This window comes from Chroicocephalus ridibundus, chromosome 1 (assembly GCF_963924245.1).
Source record: "Chroicocephalus ridibundus chromosome 1, bChrRid1.1, whole genome shotgun sequence".
Lineage (NCBI taxonomy): Eukaryota > Metazoa > Chordata > Aves > Charadriiformes > Laridae > Chroicocephalus > Chroicocephalus ridibundus.
The window spans coordinates 9,330,085-9,341,801 of NC_086284.1; the positions used below are offsets into that span (position 1 = coordinate 9,330,085).

At 60.6% G+C, this 11,717-nt stretch overlaps 2 protein-coding genes across 4 annotated transcripts; both read left to right on the forward strand.

Moving 5' to 3' along the window:
• Positions 1-1,066: 1,066 nt before the first annotated feature.
• Positions 1,067-3,923, forward strand: LIPT2 (lipoyl(octanoyl) transferase 2). The gene is made up of 2 exons (XM_063327919.1): positions 1,067-1,691; positions 3,248-3,923. Exons 1-2 carry the CDS (start codon positions 1,220-1,222, stop codon positions 3,478-3,480), a joined length of 705 nt encoding a protein of 234 aa, XP_063183989.1. The 5' UTR covers positions 1,067-1,219; the 3' UTR covers positions 3,481-3,923.
• Positions 3,720-11,717, forward strand: KCNE3 (potassium voltage-gated channel subfamily E regulatory subunit 3). 3 transcript variants are annotated; one of them, XM_063327945.1, is made up of 2 exons: positions 3,720-3,847; positions 6,682-11,717. In XM_063327945.1, the coding sequence occupies exon 2, from the start codon at positions 6,695-6,697 to the stop codon at positions 7,010-7,012; it is 318 nt and encodes a 105-aa protein (XP_063184015.1). In that variant the 5' UTR covers positions 3,720-3,847; positions 6,682-6,694; the 3' UTR covers positions 7,013-11,717. The 3 variants fall into 3 exon arrangements, with proteins under 3 accessions (XP_063184015.1, XP_063184008.1, XP_063183999.1); XM_063327938.1 differs by lacking the exon at positions 3,720-3,847 and adding an exon at positions 4,073-5,422; XM_063327929.1 differs by lacking the exon at positions 3,720-3,847 and adding an exon at positions 4,073-4,431.

Genomic DNA, 11,717 nt, shown 5'->3' on the forward strand with positions numbered 1-11,717 from the left:
CTCTCCCTCCACCCCTCTCCCCGTCCCCCCGTCCCCTATCATAGAATCATAGAATCGCTGAGGTTGGATGGGACCTTTAAGATCATCAAGTCCAACCTTTAACCTACCCTGACAAAAGCCACTTCTAAACCATGTCCCTCAGTGCCCCATCTACCCTTTTTTTAAACACCTCCAGGGATGGGGAATTCACCACCTCCCTGGGCAGCCTATTCCAATGTTTAATAACCCTTTCAGTGAAAAAAATGTTTCCTAATATCCAATCTAAACCTCCCCTGACATAACTTGAACCCGTTTCCTCTCGTCCTATCACTTGTCACCAGGGAGAAGAGGTCAGCCCCCATCTCTCTACAACCTCCTTTCAGGGAGCTGTAGAGGGTGATAAGGTCTCCCCTCAGCCTCCTCTTCTCCAGGCTAAACAACCCCAGCTCCCTCAGTCGTTCTTCATAAGGTTTGTCCTCCAGACCCCTCACCAGCTTTGTAGCCCTTCTCTGGACACGCTCCAACACCTCAATGTCCCTCTTGTAGCAAGGGGCCCAAAACTGAACGCAGTACTTGAGGTGGGGCCTCACCGGTGCCCAGTACAGGGGGATGATCACTTCCCTAGACCGGCTCACCACACTGTTCGTGATACAGGCCAGGATGCTGTTGGCCTTCTTGGCCACCTGGGCACACTGCTGGCTCATATTCAGCCGGCTGTCAACCAACACCCCCAGGTCCTTTTCTGCCGGGCTGCTTTCGAGCCACTCTGCCCCAATCCTGTAGCGCTGCATGGGGTTGTGAACCAGGTGCAGGACCCGGCACTTGGCCTTGTTGAACCTCATACCATTGGTCTCAGCCCATCGGTCCAGCCTGTCCACATCCCTCTGCAGAGCCTTTGTCCCCTCTCCCCCCAACCACCATCCCTGTCCCCATCTCCTGTGCCTGTCCCCCAACCCCCCTCCTCCCCGTTCCCCCGTCCCCATTCTCTACCCCCGTGGCTGTCCCCTCTCCCGTGTCCCCTCTCCTCCATCCCTGTCCCCTCTCCCCTCCCGCCGCCGTCCCCTGGCCCCGTCCCCTGGCCCCGTGTCTGTCCCCATAACGCCGTTCCCCCGTCCCCCGGTGCGCCCGCCAGCGCCCCCCCCGGCCTCCGCCCGCCTGTCCCGGCGCCTCCCGCCGGCTGCCGCGGCCTGCCCGCTCCGCTCCGCTCCGCTCCTGCCGGAGGGAGCCGGGAGCCGCCGCCATGTCGCAGGCCCCGGTGCGGGTTCTGCGGCTGGGGCTGCGGCCCTACGCCGAGGCGCTGCGGGTGCAGGAGCGCTGCATGGGGGCGGCGCGGGCGGCGCGGGGCTGCGGCCCCGACCCCGTCCCCGGGCTCCCCGGGGAGAGCGTGGTGCTGAGCGAGCCCTCGGGGCCCGTCTACGCCTGGGGCCTGCGGGGCGCCCCGGAGGCGGAGGTGGCGGCGCGGCTGCGGGCGCGGGGCGCGGGGCTGGCGGCGGCGCGGCGCGGCGGGCGGATCACCTTCCACGGGCCCGGGCAGCTCCTGGCCTTCCCGGTGCTCGACCTGCGGCGGCGGCGGCTGCCGCTGCGCGGGTACGTGGCGGCGCTGGAGGGGCTGGTGCTGCGGCTCTGCCGCCGCCTGGGCCTGGCCGCCGCCCGCGCCCTCCCGCCGCCCTTCACCGGCGTCTGGATGGGCGACAGCAAGATCTGCGCCATCGGTGAGCGCCGGCGGGGGCACCGCGGGGGGGCGCGTGTGTGTGTTTCCCGGGAGAGGCGGGGGCTGCGCCGGCGGTAGGCACGCACCGAGGGGTGTATGCACCGGGGGGAGTGCGCCGCAGGGTGCGGGGGGCGGTGCTGCACCGGGGGTAGACAAGCACCCGAGGGGAGGCGGCACGGGGGGACGTATGTACCGGGGGAGAGTGCACGGGGTGGGGGGAGACGCACCGCGGGGAGACATGCACCGAGGGGAGTGTACGAGGGGGTGTGTACCGGGGGAGGGGGATGCACCCGAAGGGCTGTGAAACAGGGGGGTGCACTGTGGGGGGGGGCACACGGACCTGGGGGAGACACACACACCGGCGGAGTGCACCGGGGGGTGGGATGGAGGTTTACCGGCGGGGGGGTGTGCCCCAGGGGGAGACATGCACCCAAGGGGTGCATCGGGGGGAGTGCACCGAGGGGGGAGCATGCACCGGGATGGAGACCTGCACCCAGGGGGGATGCACCGGAGGAGACGTGCACCCGGGGGAGTGGGTGCACCGGGGGGGGCTTGCACCGGGCATATGTGCACCCGGGCGTGTGAACCGGTGGGGTGAGAACGCGCCGGGTGTAGAGATGCACCCGGGGGGTGTGTGCACCGCGGGGATGTGCACTGGGGGAGGGGGAAACATGCACCGGCGGGAGCCATACACCCAGGGGGGTGTGTGTGTGCATTGGAGGGGGGTGGGGGGACGGGACATGCAGCAGCGAGGTTATGCACAGGGGGGCATGTAGGGGTGGGGTATTATATAGGAGAGTATGCAGCGAGGAGGGGGGGCGCAGCGCAATTTTGGGGCCCTGCAGTGCAACCAGGGCCTTGCACCCAGAACCAGGGCCCTGCATTTTGTACCCCCCGACCGAGGCCCTTGCCCTCAGGACTGGGTGCCTGCCCCCTTGTCCCCAGCCTTGCCCCCCTTCTGCCCCCTTGTCCCCAGTCTTGTCCCCTCCTCCTGCCCCCTTGTCCCAAGCCTTGCCCCATTCTCCTGCTTCCTTGCCCCAGACTTACTCTGTTCGCCCTCCCCCTTGTCCTCAGCCTTGCCCCGCTCGCCTTCCCCCTTGTCCCCAGCCTTGCCCCCTCCTGCCCCCTTGTCCCCAGCCTTGCCCTGTTCTCCCACCCCCTTGTCCCCAGCCTTGTCCCCTTCCCTTGTCCCCCTCCCCGGGCCCCATGCTGTTCCCTTGCCAGCCAGGCAGGCCCTGCACCCCTTCCTGGAGCCCTGCATCCTGAGTCGGGTCCTGCAGCCCAGACCCCCCCTTTGCAGCGCATTCCCGTGTCCAAGCCCACTTGGAACTCCAGCGGTGGGAGGTGCTGGGGGATACAGGGCCGGGGTGGAGGGCGCTGGACACGCTGCACCCGCTCTGCCCCAAATTTGGGGAGTCCGCCTATGGGTTAGGGGTTTTCCCTGGCAGAAGTGGGGAGCATGGCATGTGTGTGGGGGGCCTGAGCAGCACAGTCACTAAATAGCTCACGCTGGGGCATCCCTCGGTGCTGATGGGTGGGTGCTTTGCCCCCCCGCAGGGGTGCACTGCGGGAACCACATCACCTCCCATGGGCTGGCGCTGAACTGCTGCACTGACCTCACCTGGTTCGACCACATCATCCCCTGCGGGCTGGAGGGAAAAGGCGTCACCTCGCTGAGCCGCGAGCTGGGGCGGCACGTCACCGTTGACCACGTCCTCGAACCCTTCCTCGACGCCTTCCAGGAGGTGTTCGACTGCACCTTGGTCTTTTCAGAAGACCCCGGGGACTAGGAGAGCTGCGACACCTTGGCTGGGTGTTTTGGCAAACCCTCGGCACGGCCGACGAATGGCGCGGCAGCCGCCTCCGGCTTCATTGCAAGCCAAGAGCTCTCGTGCCTTTGCCTATGGATTGTGCATGAATGGTGGCACAGAGGTTTGCGCTGTTGCTTAAACATCCACCTTTCCATCGGGGCTCCTCTCCCCAGCGCCACGGGTCTCCATCCCTCAGCACAGACCTCTGAGGGTACCACATCCCCGTTGCTCGCTGGGGAAATGCCCAAACAGGCACTTCTGTGGGGTTTTTCTGCCTCTCTCCCTCAAAAAATCCAAAATTCAGGTGAACACTCGCACAGCCTTTGGACAAGAGCAAGAAGGACTGGTAGGTTGAGCATCCTTCCCTTGTTGCTGCATAAAAAGAGGCAGATTTTGTATAAAGAGAGTTGCTGTGAACTTTGGCTGCTGATCCTTTGCTCATTTATTTACCCAAAGACTTTATGAGTAACGACTTTTTTCTTGCCCTGTGCCTGAAGAAATCCTCACATGGCTGAGATCCTCGCTGTGGTGTCAGGGCAGGTGGAAAAATCACTGATAAGAAGCTGTAAATGGTGGTTAAAAGGCCACTGGAACAATGCTGATGCGGTGGGAAGGCAGGAGGAGGGGAAGGAGTTGGGGTGTCCGAGGAGAGGAGCCGCGGCCATCCTGGACCCCATGGGAGCGTCCCAGCTGGGCAATGGGGACCTGTTCCTGCTGGGTCTGTGGTGCTGCCGTGGTCCATGCAGGTGACATCAGGTCCTCCAAAATCGCTGCTCCGGCTGCAGCATCCACAGAGGGCTTACAGCAGCCATCCTGGGCGAAGGGACACGGCCACCCTGGGGTCCCGATGGCACTGGGATCCGTGCCTGTCAATGCAAACCTATGGGTAGACACATATAAACTGATTTTAATTGAAAAGTTTCTTAAGGGGTAAGAAGCCAACCTGAGACTGAGCTCCCCGAAGCTGCCTGCTCCCCCTCGGGGATGCTCGTGGCTCTCCCAGTGCGTGGGCAGGAGGGGCAGTGCCCAGTCTGGGCTCCCCGAAACCTCCCCCCGTTGGTGTGTGGCACAGCCACAGCCACTTCTGAGTCACCCCCATTGCTGGCAGACCCAGTGCCTGTGCTGGAGGCACTGATCGCGGGTGGGTGGAAGCAGCTCCGCAGCCACACAGGTGCTTCGGGCTCAGGAGAAATGGAAAATGGCAAATAAAGTCCCCGCGCCCTGCTCGGAGCAGGACCTGACCCCCACCCGCAGCCCCTCACTGCTGCTCTAGGCCTTCTTTCTGCCCCACAAGCTTTGGGGTACCCCTGCTGTGCAGTGCTGGTGGGTCATAGAATCGTGGAGTTCATAGAATTATAGAATCATGGAATCATTTAGATTGGAAGGGACCTTTAAGATCATCGAGTCCCCACGGGCCCCACAGCCCCCAGGGGTTTTGTGTGGGCAAAGCTGGGAGCAATGGGGCTGGCGGAGCCCCGGGAGGGAGTAATGAGGAGGAAAATCCCATTTCACTGAGCTGGCTCAGTTCTGGGAGGGGATGGTGAGCGGGGACAAAAGTGCCCTGGGCAGGCTCAGTGCCCAGTGTGAGGGCTTGGGGACAGCAGGGACGGACGGACGGAGGAGGGACAGGAAAGCGTGACCGGCAGCGTGTGCTGGGAGGGAAACGCAGGGTCCTGCTCTCCCGGCCCTGTAAAGCCTCCTGTATCCGGCCAGGGCAAGGGGGCCACGTTTGGGACCCACAGGGTTGAGGACAGGCTGGTGGCCCGTGTCAGGGCTGGGTGGCTTTGGCAGGTGGCTCTGCCCCTGGAAGGGGAGGAGGCTGGGCGGCACTCCCAGCTCGGCCGGCATCCCTCGCTGCCGCCCCGCGATGCTCCAGTCCTGGCTCAGCCTGGCAGCAGCGCAGGCAGGGAGGGCACCCTGGGTGAGTGCGAACCCCCCTTCCCACCCCTCTGGCCCCCCTGTCCCCTACAATCCCCCTAACATGGGGTCCCCGCCATGCCACACTCCATCTGTGGGTCCCTTCTTGGGATAAACCCAGATCTTGCCCTAAATCTCCCAAATTTGGCCGCTTCTTGCTTCAAAGTTGTCTCTAAGTCGGGCAGACAGCCAGGTCTGAGCCCATCCCTGTGGGCTCGTGGCTGTGCAGCCCCTTCCTCCTCCTCCCTGCTGGGGTCTTGTCCTGGGAGATGCACCCTGGGTTTGAGGGGGACCTTTTTTTTTGGGGGGGGGGGGGGCAGCCGCCTGTGCATGGGGCAGAGCTCCTGTTGCTGCAGGAACAGGGTGCTCAGGAGTGTGTGTGTGTGGGGGGGGTTTACCCTGGGGAATGATGGTGGTTTGTGGGGATGGTGTGTCCCAAAGGATGGCACACGTGGGGGACCGTGTCCCTGTGTCCCTTCCCGTCCGTGCCTGCCCTGAGGCCCCGGCAGGGTGCGAAGGTGCACGAGGACACAGAAGGGCACATGGGGGTCCAGGGTGGGCTGGCAGAGGGGCACTGCATCCTGGGGGAGGTCACAGTGGGTCTGGGACCCATGGGGAGGGAAATCCCCAAGGGGATTAGGGCAGCAACCCCTCGGGATGGGTCCACGGGGGCATGTGGGGAGCTGTGCCCCCCCTGCTAGGGTGGTCAGGGCTCCTGGCCCCAGGTAAAAAAGGGGGTCCCTGCTCACCCCAGGGGACCTGGCCCAGAGCGAGTAGGGTTGATGCACAGCAGGATCAGTCCCGCCTGGAGTTGTTATTTAGGATGGGGGACCCCAGACAGCCTCCCCGGGTTCCCTTGGATGCCAGCTCCGCACCCTGCAACAGTGCAGGACACGGGTAGTGCCCACCAACCCCACCGCGTCCCTGGGGGGAGCAGGCTTTGAACTCAGCCATCCCAGCCCCCAGGGACAGCTGTGTCCCCCCATTGTCCCCAGCCCCGGGGAGGAGAGTGGGACAGGCAGCTGCCCCGAAGCTCCGGGGACTTTATTCCGCACATGGAGGGAGTGAAATGTGGGGAGGGGGTTGCCGTGAATGCAAAGGGCTTGGATGCCCCCACTTCTGCCTTTGCTGTGTGGCAGAGCTGGTGCTTCAAAGACCGTTTTGGGGTCATCGTTGGGTCTGGCAGGACATCCCTGGCATCATCCCAGGGGGACCACTGCCACAAGGGCAGCCCTGGCTGACCCTCCCTGTCCTTCCCCTCAGGCTGGGCGAGGACATGGAGGAGGACAACCGGACGGAGACCTGGCACCAAAGCCTCCAGGCGGTGCTTAATGCCTTGAACCAGACGCTGCACGGGGTCATCCTCTGCCCCGCCGACCGCCCTGCCGCCACCAGTGCTGCCACCCGCAATGCCAGCACCCGCGCCAGCCGTGCTGGCCGCAACGACAACGCCTACATGTACATCCTCTTCGTCATGACCCTCTTTGCCGCTACAGTGGGGAGCCTCATCCTGGGCTACACCCGCTCCCGCAAAGTGGACAAGCGAAGCGACCCCTACCATGTCTACATCAAGAACAGAGTCTCCATGATCTGAGCCTGGCCCCCTACGCCTTGTCCCTTGGGAGCCGGTGGGTTTGGGGGTCACGTCGCTGCTGTGCATCCCGCTGCTTGCGGGATGAGGCAGCGCTGACGGCCAGCCCGGCCCCAAAGCTGCTGGGAACCCCCCTCGGTGCCCCCATGGAGGTGCTCAGCCCCAGTGTGAGCAGCGTGGGGATGTCCTGGCTGGGCCACGGCTCCTGTCTGGCAGGAGGTGGCAGGGTGCGACCCATGGGCAGGTCCCGGTCCCGCAGGCCCACCTTGGCTGAGCCCCGGCGGGACGGGGATGACAGAGGCAGCTCCTCTCCCACCGTGGCCTGAAGAGGCTGGCAGGGGTCTTCAGGAAGAAAAATTGACCGTTTCCCCAGACAGATCAGGCAGCGTTGACCTCCGTGGGCTGCCAGCATCTTCGTGACATGGGCTAGTGAGCTTTTCTGGTGCTAAAACCCTGTAATTTTTGAGCCGGGCTGGGCCCCGCTTTTCTGGTGGGGAATTAAAAGAGGTGGCGGTTTCCAGTAGGGTCGTGTTTGCTTCTTCTCCGAGTAAAGTCTGCGCTGGGGGATATCCATGGGTGCCCTGCCCTGGCTGCCAGAGCCCAGGGGATGCTGTGAGGGCTAAACCTGCTCCCTGGACATCAAGGGCAACCCCGTGGTGGCATCACAGCCCGCGTCCCAGAATACGAGATGCTTTCTCCCTGCTGCCGGCCGGGGAGCATTGCTAGAACAGCGGCACAACGCTGCGAGCATGGCCCGAGCCTGGCCGGAGGCATCCGGCTCTGCGCGTCCTCGAAGGTCTCTCTGGGCTCCGGTCGGTGATGCCGAAGTTTTTCCTGCTTCCTTCCTGCTGTCGGCTGTAGCTTTGGCCTTTTGTACTGCAGGTCCCAAATGTGTTTTCCACGGGGCGAGGGCGCAGCGGCGGACGGGAAGGGGATGTTCTCAGGTCCTGCTGGGCTCCTTGGCTTCATCTCCGCTATTAAACTGGCCGTGTTTGGGACTGGTCTGTGGAGTGGCCAGTGTCCAGGACAGTAAACGTCCCCGTCCTTCAAAACAGGCTGTGGGGCAGTGCTGGTGACCCGGTCCCTCGCACGTCTTAACCTGTTAATAATGGCATAATTAATATCTTTAATTGCAGCTAGATTAGCTGACCCATAGGGGCCTTTCCACCTGCGTTCAAAGGTTAAACACGTCTGTGATGCCTGAGCCCAAACAGTGACGCCAAACCCTAATCCAAAAAATAATACTCGATGTGAGCGTTTTTAGGGTAGGGCTGGAAATCTTGGCACTGGCGGCACCAGGACGGCAGCAGCTTGGTGACCAATTCCTGATTTCCCATGCCCTTGGCTTGGGCACAAAAGCCAGGACAGGGGATTTTGGGGAGCCCTTGGGGGTGCTTGCTCTGGGGCTGAGCCTGCTGTAGTTTCTGAGATGGGTGTGTGGTGCCAGCGGGGCTTTCCAAGGGTGCGGGGACAAATGCCACCAATGTGCCCCGGCGCCTGGCCCAAGCGGGAAGTAGCTCAAGAGGCTTTGCTGTGTTTGTTTTGCAGTTGCAGCGCTGGGAAAGGAAAATAAACCCTTTATCTGCAAATAAATCGGGGGAATCAGGCCAGGAGGGGACAGCCGAGACAGCAACCCTCTGTCAGGCTGGTTTGTGTAAACACACACCGCGCTGCAATTTTCTCCATCTCCCCGGTGTTTGTCCTCCTCTAAAACCAGCTCCTCTGGCGGGATGAGCCGCAGAGCAGCCGCTCGTGCCAGGGCCAGAATGGGGGTCCCCGTGATGGGACAGGTGCTAAACGGTGAGTGTGGTACCCCAAAACCCTGAGATGATGTGGTCTTCTTGCCTCTCCTGATGGCCGCTGGCCCTCCTGGGAGAGGGGGAGGCTGGCATGGATCTAGTGACCCCAGAGTCCTTTCTGCTGCTATGACCGGGGTGGGACAAGTCTGTTACAGGGTGGAACATCATAAATAAATTTAAAATGCTGCTTTCTCCTAATCCAGAAGACCCTAAGGGGGAAAAACGCTCCTGCAAGACACAGCTCCTGTGGTGATAGTTATTCACACGATTTCCTGCCCATCGGCAGCTCCTCCTGTCTGTCCCCACCATTAAATTCTGACCAGAGCCTGCAGCAGGGCTGGGGGGTGCCCTGCGTGCCCCACTCTGGGGCCTCGGGCTAGAGGCCACCGGGCTGGGTGACAAGGTGCCAGTGCCACCTTGTGGCAGCTGCCTCAGAGTCCCTGTGCCACAGGCACCTGCTCCTTCCCCGGGGCACCCTGAGATCCCCGGGGCCAGAATAGATGGACTTGTCCCTAGGGAACCCATGGCTCCAGGCTGGCTGGTGTCCCCTTGGAACCCATGACTCCAGGCTGGCTGGTGTCCCCTTGGGACCCATGGCCCCAGGCTGGTTGGTGTCCCTATGGGACCCATAGCTCTGGGATGGCTGGTGTCCCTATGGGATCCATGACTTCAGGCTTGCTGGTGTCCCCACGGGACCCACAGCTCCAGATTGGGTTGAAGAGCTCATCCTCAGCAGGGGGTTACAATGGGCTACTAAGGATGCTCGGAGGGGTATGAAAACAGGTTGTTATGGGGAGGACAGCTTTGGGGGCCTCCTGAAATGGGTTTGCTTCAGTTGATGGAGAAAGGATTTTGAGACTAATTAGATGCTCATCCCAGAGCTCAGAGATTCCTCATCAAAGCTGATGGGGCTCTGGCCTGGCTCCTTGTGCTGCAGGAACAGACGATTTCAGAATAACACTCATGCGGTTTGTGTAAATAACAAGGAAACACACTCAGGCACAGAGAGACGAGAGCTGGGGAAGTGGTAGCCTTGGCTGAATCCCTAAATTCAACCATGAAAATCATAGCTGACTACATTAGGATTTAAAGCAATGCAGCTAGTAAAAAAAAAGGGCTCATGGGAGGCCAATTTATTTAAGATTTTTTTTTTTTCTTGGCACGCAGCCATGAATCGCGGGCGAGATGGTGTCTGTAGCGTTTTGGTCCTTGGAAAAAGATATGGAAAAAGATATTGAAACATCATGTGCATGGGAAGTTCAGGCTGACCTTGGCTTAGTGAATCAATGGTAGGATTGTCGGAGCGATGGAAATTGCGGAGGCCTGTTCCTGGGACTGCTTTGATGCTGGGCATTTCGATAAGAAATGTGCAAGGTGAAACAGTGGCTATGCAGGGACTGATAGCGATGGTATCGCCGAGCGATGCCAGCGGGTATCAGTAAATGTTTAGCTAACAGCATGAGGGAACCGGCAGTTTGTGGTGTACTGGTTTTGGCAGGTGAGTATGCGGCAGAGTGGGACTGAGGTGTGTTCAAGGGGAGCTGCTTCTCCGAGAGAGCGGTCAGTGCTCGGTGGGAGTCCGGTGCTGCTGACAGGGCGGGCGTGCAGGGGAGGAGAGGGCTGCTGGCCTGGGAAGGGCACACTGCTCTCCCACCAGGCGTGCTGAGCCAGGCTCAAGGGCACAAACGCTTATTAGCAGCCCGCGGTAGACAGGGCTCATGATGGGGAAAGTTAATCTTGCGAAACATTAAAAAAAAAAAGGGAGGGAAAGGGAAAGCGGTCCCAGTTCATGGCAGGGCAGAGAAGCGCTGGACGAGCATCCCCTGCACTGCAGTGAACGGACATCAAACGAGCATCCCCTGCACTGCAGCAGATGGACACCAAACAAGCATCTTCCGCGTTGCAGGGGGGGTTTCCCCTGTACTTCCCTGTGGTAACTTCCCCAGTCCCCTCTCGCCCTCACTGTTGGCCCTTCTTGCTGGTTACGCTCTTTGTGCTGGCTGGAGCACACTGTAAACTGGGGCAGGTGCTGCAGCACGATTTGGCTGGTAGATTTGGTGCATAGGTACCACTGGGTGACGTTTATTTGCTATTTAAATGACTCTCAGCTACTAAGGAGTTTCAATGAGCTCTGTTTGTCCCATGCAGAGAGCTACAACTAAATGCTACAAAGCAAGAGGTGGAAAAGCCGGGGAGGGGATTAAGGGCAGTTCATGCATCAGTGGCAATCGCTGCCCACAAGAAACGGGATATGAAGGTGTAACGATGTCCTGGCTGCACAGGCACAGGGCTGTGGGGCTCAGCGCTGCAGGTATCGGATGAAAACCTGGCACCACAGTTCACAGCATCCTACGGAAACATGAGCAATTTCAAGCAACGACATTACTTATTTGTTATTGCCCATCTTCCTCCGGAGGGAGAGCAGAGGTGATGTCCTCCTGCAAGGTAACTCAGTTGGCCCTGCTCAGAGATGGGGTTGGCCATTGCCTGTGCTGCCTTAAAAGGATTTTCTGGGAGGTGACAAGATCCTTATTACAGGAACAGGGCTGCTCCTGGACACACAAGCTCTTCCTTCACATCAGAAACCCTCAGTGCACAAAACACATCCATTTCTTCTGAACACATCTGTTCATCTCACCAAAGATGAGATATTCCTCAACCTGCCTTGCTGACAGCCCTGTGGTGTCACGGCTGGAGTGACACCCTTGTTCAGAGGCATGAGAGAAATTAAAGTGACTTAAACCAAAGAATCTGACCCGTTTGGAAGCTCTGCAGGAATTGCCATACCTGGTTGGTCACTTGAAGTCCTCCATGGCTCTCTTTGTTTTCTGTCATCCTGCTGCAAGAGATATCTGTCCATCTGAGTTGCCTCTCTCACTGCGGTCTGGTATCAGATGCTTTAAATAAAG